Source organism: Rattus norvegicus, chromosome 9 (genome assembly GCF_021556685.1).
Source record: "Rattus norvegicus strain SHRSP/BbbUtx chromosome 9, alternate assembly SHRSP_T2T, whole genome shotgun sequence".
In the NCBI taxonomy this organism is placed as follows: Eukaryota; Metazoa; Chordata; class Mammalia; order Rodentia; family Muridae; genus Rattus; species Rattus norvegicus.
The window spans coordinates 49686492-49712738 of NC_141542.1; the positions used below are offsets into that span (position 1 = coordinate 49686492).

The 26247-nt window shown below is 37.9% G+C and overlaps 1 protein-coding gene across 3 annotated transcripts in view; it reads left to right on the top strand.

Annotated features, from left to right (window-relative positions):
• Window positions 1-26247, top strand: part of Khdrbs2 (KH RNA binding domain containing, signal transduction associated 2) — a 506623-nt gene that overhangs the window by 60826 nt on the left and 419550 nt on the right. For all 3 annotated transcript variants that reach the window (XR_015628455.1, XR_015628456.1, NM_133318.2), the window contains exon 2: window positions 10378-10505. Coding sequence is in view for 1 of the 3 variants with exons in the window: in NM_133318.2 (NP_579852.1) it covers window positions 10378-10505 (128 nt within the window). In the remaining 2 variants the exon portion in view is untranslated. The remainder of the gene's footprint in view (window positions 1-10377; window positions 10506-26247) is intronic.

Below are 26247 nucleotides of genomic sequence, written 5' to 3' on the forward strand. Positions count from 1 at the left end.
TGTAATACTGCTTTAGGTCAGGGATGGTGATTCCTCCAGTTCTTCTTTTGTTGGGAATAGTTTTAGCTATCCTTGTTTGTTTTGTTATTCCAAATGAATTTGCACAGAGCTCTTTCTATCTTTATGAAGTATTGAGTTGGAATTTTGATGAAGATTGCATTGAATCTGTAGATTGCTTTTGGCAAAATGGCCATTTTTACTATATTTTTTCCTGAAAATCCATGAGCATGGGAGATCTTTCCATCTCCTGAGATCTTCTTCAATTACTTTCTTCAGAAACTTGAACATCTTGTTATGCAGATCTTTCACTTGCTTGGTTGAAGTCATGCCAAAGTATTATATATTATTTGGGCCAATTATGAAGGGTGTTCTTTCCCTACTTTCTTTCTCACCATGTTTATCCTTTGACTGGAGGAAGACTACTGATTTGCTTGAGTTAATTTTATACCCAGCCACTTTGCTGAATTTGTTTATCAGGCTTAGTAGTTCTCTGGTGGAACTTTTGGGGTCACTTAAGTATATAGTATCATATCATCTGAAAATAGTGGTATTTTGATTTCTTGCTTTCCAATTGGTATTCCTTTGACCTCCTTTTGTTGTCTGATGACTCTGGCTAGGACTTTGAGAACTATATTGAATAAGTAGGGAGAGAATGGGCGGCTTTGTCTAGTCCCTGATTTTAGTGGGATTGCTTCAAGTTTCTCTCCATTTAGTTTTTTATTAGCTACTGGTTTGCTGTTTATGGATTTTACTATTTTTAGGTATGGGACTTGAATTCTTGTTCTTCCAGGACTTTTATCATGAAGGGGTGTTGAATTTTGTCAAATGCTTTCTTAGCATCTAATGAAATGAGCATGTAGTTTTTATCTTTGAGTTAGTTTATATAGTGGATTACATTGCTGGATTTCTGTATATTGAAACATCCCTGCATCCCTGGGATAAAGCCTACTTAATCATGATGGATGATCATAAGCTGCAAAGCTTTTGTAAGGTAAAGAACAGTGTCAATAGGACAAAATGGCAACCACAGATTGGGAAAAGATCTTTACCCATCCTACATGTGATAGAGGGCTAATATCCAAAATACACAAAGAACTCAAGAAGTTAGACTCCAGAGAGCCAAATAACCCTATTAAAAATGGGGTACAGAGCTAAACATTGAATTCTCAGCTGAGGAATGTTGAATGGCTGAGAAGTACCTAAAGAAATGTTCAACACCCTTAGTCATCAGGGAAATGCAAATCAAAACAAGCTGAGATTCTACCTCACACCAGTCAGAATGGCTAATATAAAAAACGCAGGTGACAACAGATGCTGGCAAGGATGTGGAGGAAGAGAAACACTCCTCCATTGTTGGTGGGATTGTAAACTGATACAACCACTCTGGAAATCAGTCTGGAGGTTCCTCAGAAAATTGGACATAACCTGAGGACCCAGTTATACCTCTCTTGGGCATATACCCAACAGATGTTCCAACATACAACAAAGACACATGCTCCACTATGTTTATAACAGTTTTATTTATAATAGCCAGAAGCTGGAAAGAACCAAAATGCCCTTCAACAGAGGAATGGATACAGAAAATGTGGTACATCTACACAATAGAGTACTACTCAGCTATCAAAAACAATGACTTCTGACTCTGACCCCATAGGTAGCAATGAATATCCTAGTAAGAGCACCAGTGGAAGGGGAAGCCCTGGGTCCTGCTAAGACTGAACCCCCAGTGAACTAGACTATGGGGGGAGGGCGGCAATGGGGGGAGGGTTGGGAGGGGAACACCCATAAGGAAGGGGAGGGGGGAGGGGGATTTTGCCCGGAAACCGGGAAAGGGTATAACACTTGAAATGTATATAAGAAATACTCAAGTTAATAAAAAAATAAAAAATAAAAAAAAATTAAAAAAAAATTAAAAAGTAATAATAAAAAAAAAACAAAAAAAAAAAAACAATGACTTCATGCACTTCATAGGCAAATGGATGGAACTAGAAAATATCATCCTGAGTGAGGTAACCCAATCACAGAAAAATCACACATGGTATGTACTGACTGATAAGTGGATATTATCCCAAAAGCTCGAATTACCCAAGATACAATCCACAGACTACATGAAACTCAAGAAGGATGACCAAAATGTGGATGCTTCACTCCTTCTTAAAATGGGGAACAAAAATATTCATAGGAGGGGATATGGAGGCAAAGTTTACAGGAGACTGAAGGAATGGCCATTCAGAGCCTGCCTCAAATGTGATATATATATCCCCACCCAAACTAGGTAAGATTGATGAAGCTAAGAAGTGCATACTGACGGGAACTGGATATAGATGTCTCCTGAGAGACACAGCCAGAACATGTCAAATACAGAGGTGAATGCTAGCAGCAAACCACTGACCTGAGAATTAAAGAAAGGATTGAAAGGGCTGAAGTGGCTTGCAACTCCATAAGAACAACAACGCCAACCAACCAGAGCTTCCAAGGACTAAACCACTACCAAAAGACTATAAATGGACTGACCCATGGCTCCAACTCCATATGAAGCAGAGGATGCCCTTGTTGGGCATCAATGGAAGGAGAAGCCCATAGTCCTGCCAAGGTTGGACTCCCCTCCCTGCCTCCCATGTAGAGTAATGGCAGAAGGGTGACAAAGGGGGTGGATGGTGTGAGAAATACCCTTATAAAAGAAGGGGAAGGGGAGGGATGGAATAGGGAGCTTATGTCTGGGAAACCAGGAAAGGGACTAACTTTTGAAATGTATAAAAAATTCAAAAGGAAAATAAATTTCTTTCTTATGAACTATGTAATATTATCTCTTACCTCTATCCTTGGCCTCTTTCTCATATAGACAAAAAAATTGCAGTAAATCATATGAACACTTGGAAATCCACAACCAAGAAAACTGAATTTATTTCTCATTTTCTTCACTTTTTGTATTGAATACTATGAGTGAGTACTGTATATTATAGCAGTCCATTCTAGATGAACCAAAGACTGATATGAAACAGCTGGAATTACACAAATATGTCAGGGAAAAGAAAGAATATCTTATTTGGTGAGACATAAAAGATACATACCAAAAAGAAATATATATATATATATATATATATATATATATATATATAATAAAATTATACTAAATCAAAATCAGAATTCCTATCCTTAAAGTACCAAGGATATGAAAACAACTTTAATAATATTAAATGTCTCTAAATCATTCACCCAATAAAGAATTAGTATCATATTCTGAAGAGTAACAGTAATAGTACAGTTTTAAGTTAACGATTGGCCTAAGCACATATTTTCTATGGTTGTAAATATGTCAGGTGCCATTAATGGAGTGTGGTGAATATGAAGCAGATCATGTTCAGTCACATTTTAATGTTAGTGAAATTTTGAAAGTTGATTTTTTTTTCTGATGAATTATGACACACTGTGGAAAGTTCAGGAAGTTACATTTTTAAACCCAAGGAATGTCTAATGTAATTAGGCTTCTGAGCATCTTGAGGATAAATTAAAACAAATTCATGTACATCTGGTTATAACTTTCTGTAAGCTTAAGTATCAATAGTGAATAAATGCTATTTTATATAATTATCACAGTTAAGGCTCAGAAAAGCAGTGTTTTAATTTTATGAAAACTGAGAAAACCAGAGTGGCTGCTTGTCATTGGCATGATTCATTTTCATTACTATCATGTATTCAAAGAAATTATTTGGCCACGGACTTGTCACAGAGCATGTATATTTTCTACCTGTGCTCATGGTTCATTTAGTATGTGGGTTTAATAGATGTGAAGAACTGCTCCAGCCTTTCTGTCATGGACCAAAAGCATAATATGAGAATAAGATTGGAATGGCTGATTGGACAGTGGCAGGAAAATGCTAGGTATTTAACCTTCCAACAGTAAGAGGGCAATATTTTGTGCAGTACAGGCTCTCTAAGTTCTTTGTATAGACAAAGTATAAACATAGTAAACATCAATGTAAGTATAAGAAAGACATGGCTAATAGTTCTATGTCTGTATTAAAATCACTATGGTGATGAAGAAGAAAAGCTGCACGTGGGTCTTTGGGAACTAATGCCCACAGGAAGGCTGACAGAACAGGAGGGCAAGTGGCAGGACAAGGTGGGTTTTATCCCCAAGACAGTAGAATACAACTAAAACCCATGCGATTTGAGGTGCCCAACGTGTGCAAGAATCACATGTCAATGCAAGACTCTATTTTTTTTCAAAGTAAAATACTTAACATTAAACATAGAAATTTGTGGCTAGTGTGCAACAATTAGAAATCAGTAATGCTTGTTCTCCCTTGGTTGAAGAATGACTGTATTTGTGTGTGTATTATTACAGTCCTATTCAAGATGTTTATAAATGTTTAAAGATGTATTTCACAAATTAAGAGTGCATCATATCCTTCTTACCATTATTGTCGCCTAATTTTTCCTAATTTCATTCTCTGCCATATATATATATATATATATATGTGTGTGTGTGTGTGTGTGTGTGTGTGTGTAATTTGCATATTGTTAGCATAAGTGTAATTAAGGGCTCATTGAAATTTAGAACATAGTACGTGAATCCCCTCTGTAACTTCCATCTATATCAGTGTGTGCAGTCACACTGGCAGGACAGGTGTGGGGTCCAGAGGACAACTTGCCGCAGTCAATTCTCTTTTTGCTATTGAACTCAGGTTCTCAGGCCTTTGTGGCAAGAACGTTTATCTGCTTGGCCTTCTTCCTGGTGCTTGTGCTGTTCTACATTATTTCCTCATTAGCATACAGTGTAATGGGTTTCACTAGACAGCAGCGTGTATTTGTTCCCATTTGCCCCACACGACTTTGCTTTATCACCTTCTCTCCTTGCTCGCCGAGGTCCTTCCTCCTCTCTTTCAGGCTGCACAGCACTTGTAGCAAGCAGCTCTTCTTTCTCTTCTAATCCTCCAAGGACTATTAGCTAATCATTTTAAAGTATTATTGCCAAGTTGTTAATATGACCATTAACAAATATGGCATTTTCATGGTTTACCTAAAGGATCACTTTTATCTCATCTTCACAAACAAGCTTCCAACCTTTAAATGCTTTGTGAATCAGACAGTTGTTCGGTTGCCTGATGACCTTGAATCTGAAGCTGATATTGTGTCCTGGTATTTTGGCTAGCATTGCTTACACATGTAATAACCATATTAGTATCGAGACATTTTTGAATGTAACTATCCATTTCATTTTTCTGTGACTTAAAACCAGCTTTAGGTCATAGTTTTTCTTCAGCCTTTGTAATCAGTGGGCTCGGGAGAGAGGCTATAAAGAAAGGTAAAATGAAATATTTCTTGAAACATCTCAAAGTAGAGGGAGACAGGTATGAGATACTGTAGAGCCAGTCATTTTGGCCAGGGAATACCAGATGATAACCCAAAGCTATTTTTGATAGCTTTGCTTAATCTAAAGTACACGAAACCTGAATCTAATGACCTTCCTTCAGATCAAGTATCTAAGAAGTAGGAAAGCTGATTTATTTAAAACCAGATTTAATCCCACAAACCACAAATAGAAACTAAAGAAATTTTGCAATAGTAAGATCGTTAGAGTAATATTTCTAATGCAAAATGATATATAGTTTTAAAGGAGTAGAAGTAACATTTTTGTTACTATTTATGAGATAGATGATTTTGAACCCAGCTTTTAATAGTCATGTTTACAAGATAATTATAAATATTATCTAAGATGTTACAAGCAAATAAACACACATTCATATAGACACACACACACACACACACACACACATACACACACACACACACACACACACGAGCACACATGACCCTTTCCTCCAACATTGTAAAGAGGTGACTAAAGAAAGAGCAACAGAAGACATGGTTGTTTTAAGTCTTTGTACATGGTGTAATATTACAGGTAGTGTGCAGTGGTACATGCATAAGGATGCAGGAGTCCATTTTCATGGTAGCCATCACTCGAATCCCAGAACATTTCCTACATTCTCTCAGCCTCTATGAATGGTATATAATATGTGATATATTATGAATACACATGGTCACCATAAAAGGTCATACACAGGCTAGAGGTTGTTCAGATATCCTCTTCAAATGTTTCCCAGATTATTCGACAACATCGTTCAGTAAATATTTAAGTCACAACGTTGACTAGACTGGCAGGCCAGTAAGCCCACAATACCTGCCTGCTTTTCTCCCATTCCTCAGTGCTGATACAGTGCTATGAAAACACACAGGGATATAAACTGAGCTCATGTTTGTTCACCAGATATGTCACCTTCCCTGCACTGTATTTAGTTTCATGAAATGCAAGGAGTGAATTCTCAGTATTATTTTCTGAATTACTGACATGTGTTTGAGAACATCTTAGCCTAAGCTAATAATCAGTAGCCAGGTGGCTTTGGTCCTGCTAACATTTTCAGAGTTTCGGGCTTTACAATGAGATTTTCTGCCCGTTTTGATTTAACTTGTTCATAGGCTTAAGATAGAGATCATTTTCACTCTTTTACATTTTTTTATCTGGCCATACCGGAGCTACTGTTTAGAGAGACTCTTTTTTGGAAGTATTTTTTGGTAACTTTATTAAAATTCAGAACAGTCACTGTATTCTCATAGTTATATTCTGCATGCCTGTTTTTGTTTCTATGTTGTTTTGATCCCACGGCTCTGTCATAGGACACCAGATCAGACAGATATTGTGTTATCTCCAGCATTGCTCTCTTTGGTCAGTTTTGAGATATCTGTCTCTTGCAAGACTTGACACTATTATCAGAGTCTTTATTTCTTTCAGAAATTTTCACAGCTTCTCATTACACTTAACTAAAGCCTCAAGGTTTAAAAATAATCACTATTTTGTCCTCTGATTGGGAGCCTGTCTTCAATGTTTAGTCTCTTAGTGAGGGGTTGGGGATTTAGCTCAGTGGTAGAGCGCTTGCCCAGCAAGCACAAGGCTCTGCGTTCGGTCCTCAGCTCGGAGAAAAAAAAAAGACAAAATAGTCTCTTAGTGATACCATTTTTAAGTCTGTTTTCTTTTATAGAGAATTCATAAACCATCCCTATGGGAGGAGTGCATGACCATCGGAACATTCATCCTTTGTCTGTTAGAATAGGCCCAATATAATTTCTAAATGCAAATAGCAGAGATTAATTTAGTTGTTTTAATTATGTACACAATATATAAACACCGTTCTACTGTTGAGTATGTATTCCAAATAAGTAGTCACATACCTCTTTATCCCAAGACATATTTTATGAATGTTTGTGTGTGTGGGGGGGTGGTTGGGGTTGTCTCACATATTTCCATCCTACTTTGACTCCAACAACCAAGAATACATACCATTGCCATGAAACATCATTGAGTTGTGTAAACTTCAACTACAAAGAAACTTGTAGTTGAGTTCTAAAATGCCCGACTAACAGATAAAAATCACTTAAAAGAAACTTATATGGACATAAAATGAAAGATTCTTGCACACTCTGATTATGCTGAGATATGTTTCTTAAAAACAACTTTTAAGAAAAGGACATGAAATCTCAGACGTTCTGCAACAGAATTTCAGCAAAAGACAATTAATCTGCATATATAGCATCAGATAGTAAATATTTTTAAAATATTAAAAAACAGATTAAAATACAACTAAAGATGTTTATAATGCGTAATGAAGCTTTAGAAAATCATTTAAAGAAATGGCTGTAAGTAAGATGAAGTAATGGGAAATCAGAAGGGAAACTTCCCATCGCTCTGCTTTCTCCTGTGGCCTTCTAATGCCAGCCAGCCATTACGTGCTTGGAGACATGAGGAAGGCAGGCTCCTTTGTATTCTCACGTAACACAGGTTCTGTAAAGTTAGCACTAGAAAGTCTTGCATGAATATATTCACTAATAAATAAATCAAAGGAGTACAGAGAACGTAGTTTAAAATTTGAAACAATTACCTCTAATATATTAAATAACATATGTCATGATGTACTACTCAGATTTAAATTGATTCCGTGTGGGAATCTGAAATGATTTGATTTTCTACACAGTACCTTCTAATCAGTGTACCTTTGGAGCTTTATGAATAACTGTATTCTCTAAATGTTCCAAAGCACATGCCTCAATTGCAAAAAGAAAAAAAGGATCATTTAAAGTTGTTTCTGGTGATACAAGCCTTTGTCTAAGCTCCCTGGGAGACTGAGAGACTAGACTGTCTTAAGTTTAAAGCCACTGTGTAACACAGAATGAGTTCAGTTCACTGTGGGAATCTTAAGGATTATACATTAAAGAAAGAATGAGCAAAGGAAAGCAGACTGGAGATACACCTTAGTGGTAGAGCATTTGCCTAGCATCGTGTATGAGGCCCTGGGATCAATCCACAGTACCAAAACTAGCTGAGTAACTCTAGAGCCAAAATTCAAATAATTAGCTTAAGTAAATGAAATTAAAGAAACGGGAAACAAAAACAAAATGGGAAATGGACTGCCAAAGTTTGAATTATCTGGGCTTTGAATGTAGGCAAACTTTGGTTCTATCATTATTTTTTACTGGATAGTTTATTTACATTTCAAATGTTATCCCCTTTCCCAGTTTTCCTCCGGAAACCCCCTATCCCATCTCCCCTCCCCTTGCTTCTATGAGGGTACTTCCTCACCCAACCCACTCCCACCTCCCCACCTTGGTATACCCCTACACTGGCCATCAAGCCTTCCCAGGACCAAGAGCCTCTCCCATTGATGCACACAATGTCATCCTCTGCTACTTATGTGGCTGGAGCCATGGGTCATCCATGTGTACTCTTTGGTTGGTGGTTAGTTCTTAGGACCTCTGACTGGTCTAGTTGGTGGATATTGTTCTGTCTCCTCTGGGGCTGCAAACCCCTTCACTCCTTCCATTTTGTGGTACTGCACTTTACACATAACTTTTGAGCTATTGCTCAGGCAGGTACGTCAGGGAAGGAAAGATGACTATGAATCTGTTGAGAGGCCAAAAGGAACAGCAAGCACTTCAAAGGTAACTGTAGAAATGAGCAGGAGGAACAGTAGAAATGGGATTTCACTTAGCTCTGCTTCTTGATAGAAATGTTATTAGAACTAATCATAGATGATCAAACCGCAAGTGTCTAAAAAAAGTCTAACTTCCAGTTTGGGGAGAGGCAAAGAATGTCAGACAAATTCAGGTTCTTTTTTTGTGACAGGATGACAAAAAAGCTAATCATGTAAAGGATTGGGATTGGAGTGAGCTGCCCTCTGTCTCCTGTCACAGTCCTCTCCACAGAGTAGGAAGCAAAGTGCAGAGGTGAGGGTGGGGTGCAAGTCCCAAGGGTGGTGATCTGAAGTCCACTGTCAGTACAGACGACATAAGTGCAACATTGATCTGTAGTTGCCAGAGTTCTGCCTATCAAAGGATACAAGGTAGGGAAAGATCTGAAGAGCATCTTGGGGTTTATAAAGCAGTCAATGTAAAATGACTCATTAATATATTGAATATATTTAATACTGGAGTAGGTTGGAATAAGCCTGGTGTCACCACGCTGAGTGGTAACCAGTACATGTATAACTGGACTGATATCATTCTGACAAGTCTTAAGCACAAACTGCATCCCTGTTGTCTTTTCTCATTTCTTCTTCATTTTTGTCTTTTCGTAGCTTCATGGTATGTGTTTTCTCTTCCCACACATATAAGCATATATGCACATATATCTTCTTTCTTTTCCTTATTAGGATGCCTATGGGATGAAACTAGGTCCCTCTCTGTTTTTTATTCTTTCTCTGATATTCATAGTAGAGATCCACATTTTAATGAACATATTAAAATGAAAGAATGAATGAAAAGTGTAATTATATTTCGAATAGCCACGTTGGAACATTCTTAAAGGGCAAAAGAACCAATTTTTCTCAACATTTACTAATTACAGTCTTTTCGTTTTATATGATACTTTTAACAGATTGTTTATAATATAAAAATATATAATTTACTTCACCTACATCTTGGAGAACTGGATGATAATTGAAATGTACTTCAGGAATAAATTTACACCAATTAAAAATGATAAACGTACAGTATGCTTTGCTAGCCCTGTTTCGAGGAAAGCCGTTCGCATAGATGTTTTAAGTAGTCACAGATAGGTTTTCTTCTGTTTAGTCAGAAGGTACGCAGAGCAGCCAAGTGTGCCGTCGCATCCTTTCTTCCTGTTTTATTATAACTGTTACTCGTGGTTGGCAGAGGTCGCCTTGGAGTGGGGTTCAGATAGCTGTCTGCAAGGCGCGACTGCCACCTGCATCAGAACTACTCACACTGTGCGTGCAGTAGTACCAACAATTACCATATTGCGGCAGCTTGTTTCTTCCTGTCACTCACTTTCGGTTTTGCGATTGTCTTTTTCTCTTTCAGAAATTGAGAAATTCCAAGGCTCGGATGGAAGAAAAGAAGATGAGGAAAAGAAGTATCTCGATGTCATCAGCAACAAAAACATAAAGCTCTCGGAAAGGGTATTGATCCCCGTGAAACAGTATCCAAAGGTAGTGCATGCGGCGTGCCCCTCCTTCTCGGTGTGGTGGAACCGAACCTGAGGAAATCCTTGGTGCTTTCTTCATTGCCCCATAGGAGTTAAACAAGGAAGGCTTTGCTATCTGAATCTGTGCGAATGCACGCCAGCGATACAGGCAGAAAAACGGAAAGGACAGTGATAGGCATTATTTTCCAGTGAAATTTTTATTCCTGTGCATTTGTATTTTGGATATGAAAAGTATAATTAGATGCTTCTATCATTTAGGTAGCATGACGGTGACTCACTAGTTTGTCCCATTGTATATACCGCATTATTATGTTTCCTTTGGGATACACACACACACACACACACACACACACACACACACACACACGTATTCTTGGTTTTGGAGTGAACAGAAAGGGTACAACATTAGCTAATCACCGGGCAATTGATATTATTTCTATTATTATTAGCGTCAAAAATACAGCCTAAAACTGCTTTCATGGTTTTAACCATTTTTGTCTTCTCCAGACAGTTTTAAAACTAATTATGGTGTTGTTTCCAGTGTAGTGCATTTCTAACTATGTTTGTAACTACAAGTAATTGATTATAATATAACATTCATTGATATGGTTTCATAGGCAATATTAACAAATTTCAGTGGATAAAAGGTGTTTCTACTCTTGCAAGTAAATGAAAAATCTAAAAATAGATCAAATAAATCAAGCTGATAATATAAGTTATAATGAGTGAATTGGAAGCAAGCACCATGCAATTATCTTAATAAACAAAGATTACAGAAATGAATGCCATAGTTTTACAATTGCCTCTCACTGTGATAAAATGCAGTAAATATAATTAAAGGCTTTGTTTACTGTCACCTGAAATATGGGAAAAGCTATTATATCCATAAGCCATAAAATTTAACTCTCAGATGATATTCGTAAGGATCAAGTACATGTTGGCTTTGTTTCATAAAATCAGACCTAATTGGTTGTAGTAAAGCATAGTCGGTAGAATTTTTTGTCATAAATGTTATTTAATTTTTGTGAATATTGTATTGAGCTATCTTATAAAAGTGTAGGAAGGGAAGTGTTGCATAGTAATCAATTATGATAGCAATATAGTTGACTTTTAAGAAGGAATTAACCAACTATATTGTTAAGGAGAAGGTTCTTTCTTTAATATGCAAGTAAATATGACATTACTTGATGCTGTCTCTTGGTATGACACCTGTCAATCTGGATTTCTGAAAGTATGACAACGAAATGCTTCTCTGTAGCCTCTGACCAAATGTTGTTGGCAACACAGAAGCCACTCGGAGACCCGAAGGCTTTTCAGGTGTGTGTTTTGTTAAATTCTGAATGTTAAGAGTCCACAATTGATTCATAATAATAACATAAAATAGGAATGTTATATAGCATCAAATTTTTGTGTGCTATATAATTTCCTAATTAATTTGAAGATGTTCAAACCATAAAAGTTTTCAAATTCTTTTTCTTTAGATGTTTTGGAATCAGAATGCTTAAGTTTGGGCTAATGTTTAAATTCCATAGAATTTGTAACATTTATGCTGCAGATCAGAAAACTGGAATTTTGTCATTGTTTTTTTACAAAAAGATCTTCATTACTGATGAAGATTTCTTAGCACTTATTTTGTTTCCATTTTCGAGCAGTTAAATTTTTAATTTGATTGATCATGCTTAAGTGTGTTACTTCTCCTGTAAAATGTGGACACTTGATAACTTTCAATTATCTGATAGTGGTGTATAGAATTGTCTTTTACAACTTATGCCTCAGAAAATCTTCCCATCTTTTTAATTTCTGAATATCCTGCCAACCCTTTTAATATTTTTAGTCAATACCCATTCCATTTATTGATCATACAGATGAGAACTCTATAGCCCTTGAAAGAATCAGTAATATGTCAAAGAGGTTACCTCACTAACTGTGGTGGTCTGAATATGCTTAGTCCAGGGAGTAAGTGGCACTATTAGGAGGTGTAGCCTTATTGAAATAGGAATGGCCTTATTGAAGTAGGAATGGCCTTGCTGGAGGAAGTGTGTCAATGTGGGTGTGGGCTCTCAGACCCTCCTAGGGGTTCTCCAGTGGCCTTGGGAACAAGATGTAGGACACTTAGCTCCTCCTACTCCATGTCTGTCTGGATGCTGCATGCTTCCCACCATGATGATAATGGACTGGACTAGTAAGTACCAATTAAATGTTGTCCTTTATAGGAGTAGCCTTGGTCATGGTGTCTCTTCACAGACCCTATCCTGTTTTGTTACCTGTCAATGATTATCTTTTTGGTTTTTATAATACAACAATAAAATCATATTTCAAAAACATACCTTGTTTCATCATTTTCTCTAATCTTTTTGAAAAAGCACCACATTTATTACCAAGTATTGATTCTCTCAGAGTCTGTATTGACACCTCTCACAGAATATCAGAGAATTTCCATTTTGATTATTGAACTTTAGCTGTCTGTTGTTCATTCATGAGCTTAGTTAGCATGTTGTCTGTGATAGCATGCAACACTGAGCAGTGACATAGATGTAGAATTTAATCGTGTATATGAAAACCTGACACATCCTTCATGGATGTGCTCTCCAGGATGACCTATTTTATACAAGGCTGTCTGGGACTCTCTTCTTGATGCTTGCTCTCTGTTTGCACCAGTAATTAGTGTGTTGATGGCCTGGTCCTTTCAAACAAAGAGCAGTAAAAAGTGTGGAAATTGTTGGGGGAAATGACCTTATCATGACTTTACTACATGACCTTTTCCACATAGATTTTGTTTCAATTAGTCTCCAACCTCTGGCTAATTTGCTGACTTAGTTGAATACTCTAAGGAATTGAAACAAGTTTAAGATCTTAAATTATAGAAACTATAAAATGCTGTTGAAGAGTTTTAATCATGACTTATCTAGCACTAGCCTTTTGTGTTCATTGATTTAATTTAGGGGAAAATAGGCCAGATTATCAAATAATTTGATATTTTGATGACAAGATTAATAGAGGAGTAGTTGGTAAAATTGCAAAAAAAGATTGTATTTTTTTCTTTGGCATTCTCCACTAGAATGCATTACAGTGGCAGATGTTGATTTGGTTCACTGTATTATTTCTTATTGTCTTTATGTTTACAATAACATTAGAGAAAATATTTCAAATACAAACAAATTTCTTCTGTGGTGTGTGTGTGTGTGTGTGTGTGTGTGTGTGTGTGTGTCTTTACATGTGTGTGGAGGTTTAGGGAAAACCTAGGTATTATTCTTTAGGACCTGTCTACTGTTTTAGAAATAGGTCTTGTATACATCTTTGCACTTGCAAGGAAAACCAGCAACTGTTTTTTGGTAGTCAATCCTCATATGAAATTAATCTCTGTCATTTAAAAGATGCCCATTTTTTCCTTTTCTCATTTTATTTTTCTTGGATATTTTATGTATTTACATTTCAAATGTTATCTTATTTCCCCCCCTCTGTCATACCCTCTCAACCCTCCCCCTGCTTCTAGGAGGATGTTCCCACTTCCACCCACCCACTCCTACCTCAATTTCTTGGCATTCCCCTACATTGGAAAAACAAGGCACCACAGGATCAAGGGCTTTTCCTCCTCTTGATGCTGGACAATGCCATCCTCTGCTACATATATGGCTTGAGTCATGGATCCCTCCATGTGTACTCATTGGTTGGTGGCTTAGTCCCTGGGAGCTCTTGTGGGGTCTGGTTGGTTGATATTGTTATTCTTCCTATGGGGTTGCAAACCACTTTAGCTCCTTCAGTCTTTTCTCAACTACTCCATTGGGGTCCCCTTGTTCAGTCCAATGGTTAGCTGTAAGCATCCTCATCTGTAGTAGTATGATTCTGTCAGAGCCTCTCAGGAGACATCCTCATCTGGCTCCTATCAGAAAGCACTTCTTGGCATCAGCAATAGTGACTGTGTTTGGTGGTTGCATATGGGATGGATCCCCAGGTAAGGCAGTCTCTGGATGACTCTGTCAATAGAACAAAATGGCAACAAACAGATTGGGCAATAGATCTTTACCATTCCTACATCCAATAGAGGGCTAATATATAATATATACAAAGAAACTCAAGAAATTAGATTCTAGAGAATCAAATAATTGTATTAAAAATGGGGTACAGAGCTAAAAAATATTCTCAACTGAGGAATATCGAATGGATGAGAAGCATCTAAAGAAATGTTCAACATCCTTAGTCATCAGGGAAATGCAATTCAGAACAACTTTGAGATACTACCTCACACCAGTCAGAATGGATAAGATCAAAATCTCAGGTGACAATAGATGCTGGCAAAGATGTGGAGAAATAGGAACACTCCTCCATTGTTGGTGGGATTGTAAACTAGTGCAACCACTCTGAAAAATCATTCTGGAGGTTCCTCAGAAAATTGGACATAGTACTACCTGAGGACCCAGCTATACCACTCCTGGGCATACATCCAAAAGTTGCTCCAACATATAAGAAGGACACGTGCTCCACTATGTTCATAGCAGCCTTATTTATAATAGCCAGAAGCTGGAAAGAACCCAGATGTCCTGCCACAGAGGAATGGATTCAGAAAATGTGGTACATTTACACAATGGGGTACTACTCAACTATTAAAAACAATGACTACATGAAAATTCTTAGGCAGAAAATATCCTGAGTGAGGTGAACCCAACCACAAAAGAACCTACATGGTATGCACTCACTGATAAGTAGATATTAGCCCAAAAGCTTGGAACACCTAAGATAAAATTTACAGATCTTATGAAGCTCAAGAAGAAGGAAAACCCAAATATGGATGCTTCATTCCTTCTTAGAAGGTAGAGCAGAATACTCATGGGCGAAAATACAAAGAGTGGAGCAGGGACCAAAGGAAAGGGTGTCCAAAGATGCCCATTCTCAACATTAACTCATCCTCTCCAAATACAGCTGTTCTTTATGTCATAGTTCAACACACACTTCTTAGTTTTAAAATCTTTCAGTCTTTCAAGTAAACTATTGTCGTGGCTCATGGGTACTGTTGGAACAGGTATAAACTAGGTCCTGGTGTTGCTTTTTTATTAGTATGGAAAGGAGCTTTTTGTACAATATATTCCCATCAAGCTTTCTCTTTGATCCTCCCAAACTTTTCTAAGATCCTCCTCATCTCTCCCATCTCATCACCTTCTTTTACTCCCTGTCTTTTGAAAAGAAACCAGTAAATCAAAACATAAGAAAAACAACAAAAACTTTAGAAAAATAAAAAATACACAAGAGGCTTATAAAACCAGAATATCAGAAATCATAATATACAAGGATGAGACCTTACAGATAATGCCAAATAAGCAATATGAGAGAAATAAAAATCTACAAAAATGCAGTACTTTCATTTGGAATACACATCTCAGTGAAGGGAATTTTTCATCTTGGAAGACTGAGACATTGTATTGTTTGTTGAAACACAACAAAAAAAAAATCTCTGGATAGGACTTAAGAACCCTAGATATATACAACTGTTGAGAGCCGTGTTATGTACGGTTGGTGATGTCAACGTGAAAATTTCCAAGGTTCTGGATAATTTGGGGGAACATTAGAAACTCAGGCATGGGGGTCTCTATTGTCAGAGGATAATTGCTTGTTTCTACTGGACCTTCCCCCACCCACCTGGACAATTCAGCCTCTCAGTGACCTTAAAAACCCCTCTCTTAGTACATTCAACATCCTCTAAGTTGTACTAGACATTTTATTCGACCTAATTTCTCAAAAATTTTCTACTTCCTATTTTTCAATTTATTTTGTTGCCATCGTGAAAGCACTTAGTGTATTTCTACATGCCACTGGCACCTGGAAATAACTGGAGGACTTGTAACCTCTGCAGGGAGAGCATGGTGTAGAATTAACCCTTGATTAATTTTTCAGTGAAGTCCAGAGCAAATTTGATAAGTGTTTTAATTATTAGTTTAATTCATAGCATTTCCCTAGCTTATCACCTTTGCATTTAAATATCAGGTGGAAAACTAATGTGTAACCTTCATTCAAATTTTATATGAGGAAACATATTGCAATATGCTTGAGTGCTTCATTATCTTCCTGAATTAATCTAATTTCCAACAAAATTTAGAGATGTTCAGTGGTACAATGTCTACTCCTTCTCACTTTTGATGACCTTTTCTCTTACTGGCCTTTCTATGTCTCCCAATACTGTCGCTCTTTCATTGTGCAGGTCTGATCCCTCCTACCATCTTATTGACAATAAATATTTTCTAGAAAAATGTTTCCCCTTTTATCGAAAATCGATTCTTTTCTCACATAACATATTCTGGCTATGGTTCCCCATCACCTCTACCCACTTCAGTTCCTCCCTATCTCCCCTCACATCTGGATCCACTCCCTTTCTGCTACTCAATAGAAAAAGAACAGGCTTCTAAGGGATAATAATAAAGTCTAACAAAATAAAAGATAAAACCAAACTCTCACTTTGGACTTAGAGAAGACAATCAAATAAAAGAAAAATAGCCCAGGGGAAGAAACAAGAATCAGAGACGCTCTCATTCAGGATTCCATATGAATTTCTAATCTGGGAACCATAATATATAAGACAGAGGATCTGGGACAGACCCATGCATGCACTGTGCATACTGCTGTGGTCTCTGTGAGTTCATATGAGTTTTGATCATGATGGTTTAGTGGACTTGTCTCCTCGATGTCCTCCATCCCTTGTGGATCTTATACTCTTCCTGATCCTCTTCCACAGTGTTCCCTGAGCCTTGAGGGGAGAGAATTGTTGGAAGCATCCCATTCAAGGATGAATATTCGAAGGTTTCTCTCCTTGGGTGTGGTGCTTGGCTGTGGGTCTCTGCATTGGTTCCCGTTTGCTGCCTGTGGAAGCTGCTCTGGTGTTGGCCAAATGAGGAACCTACAGCAGCACATCTTTAGGAATCATTTTATTTTTATTTTTTTAAACCAGGAGTATTTGGTTTTATCCTATGTCTCTGACTACGCAGTATCTGGTTCTTTGCCCTTCAAACATCGTTGGGTACCTGGGTTCCATCTTCTGGGGTGACTCTTAAATTAAATAAGGTATAGTAGTTTCTCCCATAAACTTTGTGAATGAATGCTGTGACACCTTTCAGTTAAGACACCATTGTAGATCAAAGGGTTTGTACCTACTTGGTTTCCTCTTGTGGCTTCTCTCTCCTGGCAGTTGCCAACTTGATCTTGTCCCATAGTCATTTAGGTATAGCAGGAAATAGTGAAATAGTTGTCTTGCACTTTCATCATTAAAACACAGAGTAAACTTCTCTTGATTCTTTTTCTTTTTAATTATTAGATGTCCACCCTTCTGGGTGAGTAGTCTTTTCTTCAAAAAGAATCCAGGGTCAGTGGAATGTGAGGGATATTGAGAAGTCTGAGGAAACTGCTGTGCCTTTAATAAGAGTTGCAGTGATGGATTTTGGGCGTTGTTGCTGTTGTTGTTTTTGTTGTCTTCTGGTTGTTTGTTTTTTGTCTGTTTAAATTTTCTCATGAAACCATTGTGCAAGTAAAGTCTGAGGAGGAAGCACAGTTTCCCAGACAAGGCTTATATAATCAATTCTGTCAACAATAATCCTTTTCTGCTTCCAGCAGCGGCCCATTGTCTTAGGTGGGCATTTGATTCTGGTCGCTTGTGTGTACTGCTTTTACACTTCAGCACAGATAGAAGAGGACAGACCTGATCTCAAGCAGCAGACAAAAAGACAGACTGCCACTTTGTCTTTGAAAGTGTGTCTATCATTGTAAGCCTGTCCCTCATCAAGTATACTGACTTCTTGGATATATAAGAGGCTACAAGATACATTTCCTTTCACCAATTTTCATTTATTCTTTTTAGAGGAGTACAAACCATTAAAAATTAAGACATTAAAAACCAAATGTTTAACAGGAAATCAGAAACTGAACATGAAGTCCCAGGGAAAAGAAAGATTCTGAAAGTACTTGAGATGAATGTTTATTTTACATCTTGGATAAGTGGTGGGCAGAGAAGTAGCTTGCCTTTACAAACAAGCAAATAAACAAACCAGAACAGAGAAGACTTAGGAAAGACATTCTGATTTCTAGAGTTCCTGCCTTGTTATTTGTAGAGGTGAATCTCTCTCTCTCTCTCTCTCTCTCTCTCTCTCTCTCTCTCTCTCTCTCTCTCTTTCTCTCTCTCTGTCTCTCTCTCTTTCTATGTCTATCACACACACATACACATGCGCGCGCGCGCACACACACACACACACACACACACACACACACACACACACACACATTGGCTCATTTTGATATTCCTTGGCTAGCTCAGTGTCTAAGCATTTCTAAACCTCCCTGTAACTAGCATACACTTTCCTCTGGCATTCCTAGCCTAACACTTTCTAAATCTATGTTTTATCTTTGCTGCCCTGTTACCTTCTGTGAAGCCCCCACTACCCCTATAGAACTGCTTTCCCTTTCAACCTACATTGCTAGATGAAATTTCTTTTGCAGTTCTTAAATCTGATCCTTCTCGCTCTGAATCATGGCGATTCTACTCTCTCCTCTATCTCTTGGACCCTTGCCTTGCACAATCTGGAAGTCCTACCTCCTCTATCTTTCTGCCCAACCATTGATTGTACAGCAATTCCTTATTATTAGCCAAAGCCATATAGGGCCACGGACCCTCAGATCTGGAAGCACAGCTATGGGATCTGAACTAAGACAAAGCATTAGAACCAATTCCTAACATTTACCTCTAAGACAAGCACATTACATACATAACACATACACATACACATACACATACACATACACATACACATACACATACACATACACACACATACACACACATACACATACACACACATACACATATATCACAAAAACCCACACAAGTGTGTATGTGTGCATATTGTGTGTTTGTATGTGTGAAATGAAGGAAATATGGCATAGCCTATTCAAAGGAAAAAATAGAAATCAATAAAAAGTGTTGATGAAAACAACCTGGTGGTTTATTCTCTAAGCAGAGAGTTTAAAATAGCTGCCTTGAAGTTACTTGTAGAACTAAAGCAAGGCATGAGCAAAAAATACAATGTGCGAACAATTAGTGGCATCACAAAGATCCTAAAGGAAAGCAAGCTGGAATACTACAGCAGAAATTTTAACAACTTTTTAAAAATTATTAACAGCAATTTAAGGAAAAACATAAACAGAAGAAACAGTCAACAAATACAAAGATAGGACTATAGAAACTATGGAGTCTGAAGGCCCTAAGAAAACTGAGATGAGCCTAAGTGATTTATAGTATAGCATTAGCAGGGAAAGTCACATTATAACCCCAGAGAAAAGGTGTGAACACAGAGGGTACATGATGAGGTAATATTGGGAAACTTCCAGAATCTGACAAAAGACACTAAATAAATGTCCAAGAATAAACTAGAACCTTAGGGGAGATAAACTCATACACTTACAGACGTGTTACAGACAGACAGATTAATAATCAGTAGAAAGGGAAGATTCCCTGCAGATTTCTCATATAACATTGTAAATCCTAGGATACTGGGTTTTCTATCTTCTTTTTTCTTTTTCTTTTTTTTCAATTTTATTCCAGATTTTATTCCCCTCCCAGTCCACATTCAATACCTTTCCATAACCCCCATCTTCATGAGGATGTCCTCATCCCACCAGACCTCTAAACTTCCTGGTGTCTCCATTTTCTTGAGGGATAGGTGCATCCTCTCTGACTGAACCCAGATCCAGGAGTCCTCTGCTGTGTTTGTGCTGGGAGCCTCATCTCAGCTGTGGTTGGTGATCCAGTATCTGAGCGAACTCGGGCATACAGGTTAATTGAGACTGCTGGTCCTCCTATAGGGTCACACTCCTTCTCAGCTTTCTCTAGCTTTTCCCTAATTCAACAAAGGGGTCAGCAGCTTCTGTTCATTGATTGAGTGCACATATCAGTGACTGATTGTTTGAGCTGCTTGTTGGGTCTTTTGGAGGGCAGTCATGATAGGTCCCCTTTTGTGAGTGTCCCATAGCCTCAGTAATGGTGTCAGGTCTTCAGCCTTCCCCTTGAGCTGGATCCCACTTATGGCTGGTCACCGGACCTGCTTGTCCTCAGGCTCTTCTCCATTTCCATTCCTGCAATTCTTTCAGACAGGAAGAATTATGGGTCAGAGCTTTGATTGTGGAATGGGACCCTATCCCTCGTTGATGCCCTGTCTTTCTGCTGGAGGTGGGTGCAACAAGTTCCCTCTCTTCACTGTAGAGCATTTCATCTACAATGCCCACCTTTGAGTCCTGAGAGTCTCTCACTTCCCAGGTCTCTGGTACATTCTAGAGGGTCCTCCCAACCTCCTTCCTCCCAAGATCGCCTGTTTCCATTCTTTCTGTGGTTTTCTATCTCCAAAGTCTTAAAACAACATAAAAACAAAAACCAAAGCAAACAGTGTTAAACAAGCATGCTAAGAACATTTAAAGTAAGCAGATTTTTTTACTCAGAATTAGTGGAGAAATTAAGGCAGCTCCTGATAACCAAATACAAGGGGAGATTATTTCCAATATAGCTTCACTGTAAGAATATTTAAGAAAACCTTTCAGGCTAAACCAAGGGCTAGGAGACAATAATCTTAAGATCTATGAAGAACCGAACATAACATCTTAGTGATGATAAGTTAATACTGGCAGGTCAAGACTTATTATTGTAAGAGTCGTAACTCTATTTTCCAATTCAGTTAATTGCAGATACTTGGGGAATGGGGGAGAGTGGTTATTTAATGATTAAATATAATCTGTACAGAGTAATAGCATCATAGAACTCAATCATTAACATATTCATACCATTATAGAAGTCTTTAGTTCCACTGAATTATAGATGTGAATAAATAAAATTTTTATGTGCACCTTTGCAAATTTCAATGAGTTGAGACAACAGGACCAGCTGCTTCCTTTACCTTGTCCTTTACCTTCCATCAATTTCTCCCAAGTTTATAATGGCAGGAGCCTCTTGACTCTTCTTATTCCTACAGTAGCCCTTCCAAAACCTACATAGCAGACCCAGAAGCACAACCCATAAGATACAGGTCAGATCATATCGTACCTTTCAATAATGTCTCAGAGAATTAATTTAAGATCATACAGAAAATCTCCAGTATCCCTCCATTTTGCTTGGGGAAAAAATGAATAAACTCCCCAGTTGATACAGAAGCCTCTGTGGGACCCTGCCCTCATACTCACAGTCACTGTAACGTTCCCCACCTTTTCTTTTTCCACAGTGTGCTTCTCCTTTCGGCACACTTTATACTTTTCTTATTTGCTGCCTGTAAGTCCCCATCTCATGTAGCAAGATGGCATGTTGTTCTCATCCTTGTCTGTCTTTTAGTTCAGTTTTGTAGAAGCATCTAAGCATAAAATATTTGTGGGCAACATGGAAGCGAATCTGTCCTGGGATACACTTGCTAGTGTAAACACAGGTTTTATGAAACTAAGCTAGAATATGCGTCCCTGGATCATCCCTCATCTTATAAAATTTCTGCAATCCTGCCACCATGGAGCAGTCACCACAGATACCCAGAAGGACACCCTAACTGCTAATACCACTGTCACCTCCCAGCAGCTGCTCTAATCACACCGTAGTCCGCCTATGAGTATAAAATAATTCTAGTGGAAAATTTACTTGACTCTCATGCCTCTCTTATCAAATATGTTACCTCATCAAATTTCCTGTTTAAAATTAAGTTAAAAGGTTAACTCAGGAATCACTTTCAACTTATCATTGAATATTGCATTATGGCTTTATTACTTAATCACCCATTTTTACTAAGTACAGTATATTGAGCATTATTTGACCTTTTACAAAAGAGCTTTCATAGCCTGTACATCATCCTTCAGAATATTAATTTCGATTAATTCACTCAGTCACTTGAGAGATATTTATTAAATCTAGATTAGACATTTGGCATTCATCTCATAATTACAAATGTAAAAAGATGGAATTCTGAAGAATATTAAGCAGTCTTCCTCATACATTCTATATTATGATAGATACATAAAAATGGGGAATGTATTAATTCATATAAAAACTCAACCCAATTTTTTAAACAATTTTTCATAAAGTGTAGAGCTAAGTTATGAAAAAGAAATGATATTATAAAATAAGGTCATCATTTGATAGAGTCAGACAAGAAAAAAAAGGAGAGTTAAAAGGAGAGACAGGGCTGGGAAGAGATAGCAGAGAGTGGGTAGGACAGAGGGACTCAAAGACTGAGGCTGAACCTTAATAGATTAATGTTTGGCATGCAAAGTAAAGAGAAAGTCGCATAAGTTGTGATGATGCCTTAATTATTGTCTAAGAAAAGGGGAGACCCCTTCCCCTTTATTTATTTTTCAGCATATCTAGAATTGGTTTTCCTGCACTTTGGAAACTATGAGGAAGACATTGAATTATCATACAAAATTCTGCTGCCAAATTTTTTTTATTTTTACAGAAAAAGTGCTGTAATTCTATTTCATATGTGTCAGGAAGAATGAGCCTATTAGGTACTCTGAAATTTTGAAGAGAACCATTGCCAGCATTGAGGAAATAATATTCAAGCGTTCAGGGAAATGGAAAAATTATGGAGACATTTTGCTTTTATTTTTACCCCATTTCCATCCCCCTTTCTAATGACTTATTTGAACTTCCATATTTTTGTAAATAACAAAAGACATATCTGGGAATAATGTTTACTGTGAATTTTTAAAGATTCAAAGTGAAGAGTATCATTTTTGATTATCTGAATAGGGCTGACACTTCAAAGAAAAGTGGTAGGTTCTGGATGGGTAGAATTCAGTAGCTCCTGCTTTTCTGTTTGTGTCTAGGCAGTGTTACGCAGAGCCAAAGGTAATACCTTAACTTACAAAGAGAAAAGGCATTGGCTTTTTGGCCTTGGTCTGGGTTCTTCACACTGACAATGGCCATATCATTTCCAGACACAATCCTTATTGCCAGGATTTGCTGATTATTTCCTGATTAGTACTTTCAGCCATCACTCCCTCACCTCTCTCACCTCCATTTTTATGTAGCTTAATTGAGTTGACATCTTCAATTTAGTGTGTGTGTGTGTGTGTGTGTGTGTTTGGGGGTTGGGGAGTGTCACAGAAATAGGTGAATGCTGCCTTTAAAGTCACATCATGGAACTTTAGATAACATCTGGAATGATGAACTGGAAAAGGGCAGCAAAGAATTTTCTTTAGACGGTATTTTTTTTAAAGATTTATTTATTTATTATGTATAAGTACACTGTAGCTGTCTTCAGATACACCAGAAGAGGGCATCGGATCTCTTTACAGATGGTTGTGAGCCACCATGTGGTTGCTGGGAATTGAACTCAGGACTTCTGGAAGAGCAGTCGGGGCTCTTAACCGCTGAGCCATCTCTCCAGCCCTAGACGGTATTCTTGATTCAACATAATGACCATACTTTACACCAGACACTTTTCAAAAAGCAAGCACAATACTCATGACAGTAACTGCTCTCTGTCCCTGCTCAGTTATATGTAACATACCAAGGTCCACAAGCAAAGGCATCGATTGCTCAATCTTTCTATCTGCTTTGACAAAAATCAGCAAGCAGAAACAGCTTTTATTATTTGAGACTTCATTGCATGCATACAATGTCCATCAATACCCAAACCTCGTTCCTTCCCCTGTGAGTCTCTGCAATCCTTATTACAACTTTATTCTGAAAATATCACATATTTTGCTTTGTTCTTAACCCTCTTGTGTCTACTTCATACCTTCTTATATGTGCTTGGGTATAAGAACATGTGCGATATCTGTTTTGCAGAGACCAACATTCTCAAAAAACAGTCCTCAACCAGCAGACATCAGTGGCCACATGAATCTTTATTGAGTTCCTGCCCAGAACATTTTGTCACCTTGATTTTTCACAGTTCTTGTGTATGTAGTCACAGGCTTTGTGTATGTTCCAGGCTTTGCCATGCTCACTCAATACTGTTTCACTGCAAATGTTAACTACTTCCAGCTCTTGTAATGCTTCAGTCCCATATTCCATGATGATCCCTGATACTTAGTGTGTGACATAAATGTGTCATTTAGAGATGAGAATTCCACAGTCTTCTTTTCTCTGCAAACTTATTAGTGGTAGGCCTCTGTATTAATCTCCATCTACCACCCAAAGAAATTCCTCAGTTGAAAGATGAACTCATTAGTTGGTAGGATAATAAGAAATGAGGAGGGAATTTAATAATGTGTCCATTTAGCAGAACAAAGTTCCCTCCTAGAGTCTATGGCCTAGGTCCTAGCCAGTTACAGTGTTTTGCTCAGTTTGGGGTCCTAAGTAATGGCTCCATGCTTTGGAGCAGGATTTAAAGTTACTTAGGAAATGACTGGTCACCACTGTAGCATTCGTGCTATCACACGAGTTTTCCTGTCTTGCTAGGTCTGTTATTGTAGCTTGCAGGATTCCCAACCGGGAAGATTGTTGAAGATGCTGATCCTCTAGAAGCACAGATAGAAACATCAAGAATTGTGAAAGCTAGCCAGTAAGGACAAGGCTTCCATATCCATACCAGATTGATTTCTCCTTGTGTTTTTTTATTCAAGCCAGTGGCATCTTTGGCAATAGGACCATGCCATCAAACTCCAGATGATAACCAAGTAGAATGCCAATAGCCTTGCTGTTTGGGGAAGGGCTGTGTGATTCTACTGAATAGCAATTAAAAAAGAAACAGCCCACAGCTGACAGCTATGGAATTTAGGAGAGACACTGTCCGTCCAGGATAGAGTAATATCCCGTTTTCTCAGTTAGGGTCCTACCGGTGTGAAGAGGCACCATGACCGAGGCAATTCTCATTAGGACAACATTTAATTTGGGCTGGCTTGCAGCTTCACAGGTTCAGTCCATCATCATCAAGGCAGGAGCAGGGCAGCATCCAGGCAGGCGGGATGCAGGCAGAGCTGAGAGTTCTGCATCTTCATCTGAAGGCTGCTGCTGGTGGAAATCTGACTTCCAGGCAGCAAGGATGAGTGAGGGTCTTAAGCCCAAGCCCCATAGTGACACACCTCCAACATGACCAAACTCCCTAATAGTGCCACTCCCTGGGCCAAGTATATAAAACCCATCACAACCATTTAATTTCCTTTTAAAGTTGATGCACCGATTTTTTTGTTTCTCTGTGCTTTAAAAGCTACAATGCAAAGCCAAAACCTGATATTTTCATTTCATGCATTTATCAGCATGAAATGGAAAATAAAGGAACCATTTTCTATCTGCAATGGATCATGTGTGAACTCCCAAGAATGCAGTTCTATTTTGTATTGTATTAACCAATTTTAGTTTATAATAAAAGTTCAGGAATTTCATTACTTGCTCAGGGTTAGGATTATACAACAAAACTTAGATTTGGATTTTGACTCTGCAGCATGTTCCATTTAAATGAAGCAGTTTATAGCAGGTTATTTCCCCGATGCTCAATTCATTCATACTTTATGGTAATGAACTTACGTTTGGAAGAGAAGGAAACTAATCCTTGAGATATGGCCTTAAATTGTGTAGTTTAATATTCATCCTTTGAGCAAGCTATGGAATATAGTTTCACAGTCTAGTGTTTCCCCTCAAACCATGATTTGCATGCATAATCAGCAGGAATCCTCACCTTCACCAAAACCTTAACGCCACCAGTTGATGCAAGGTTCTGCCTTCACTCTGGTGTGTTCATGGAATCCAAATGTATGCTGTTGGAGCAGTAGTAACAGGTGAGAGATATTAATCTGTTTATTTC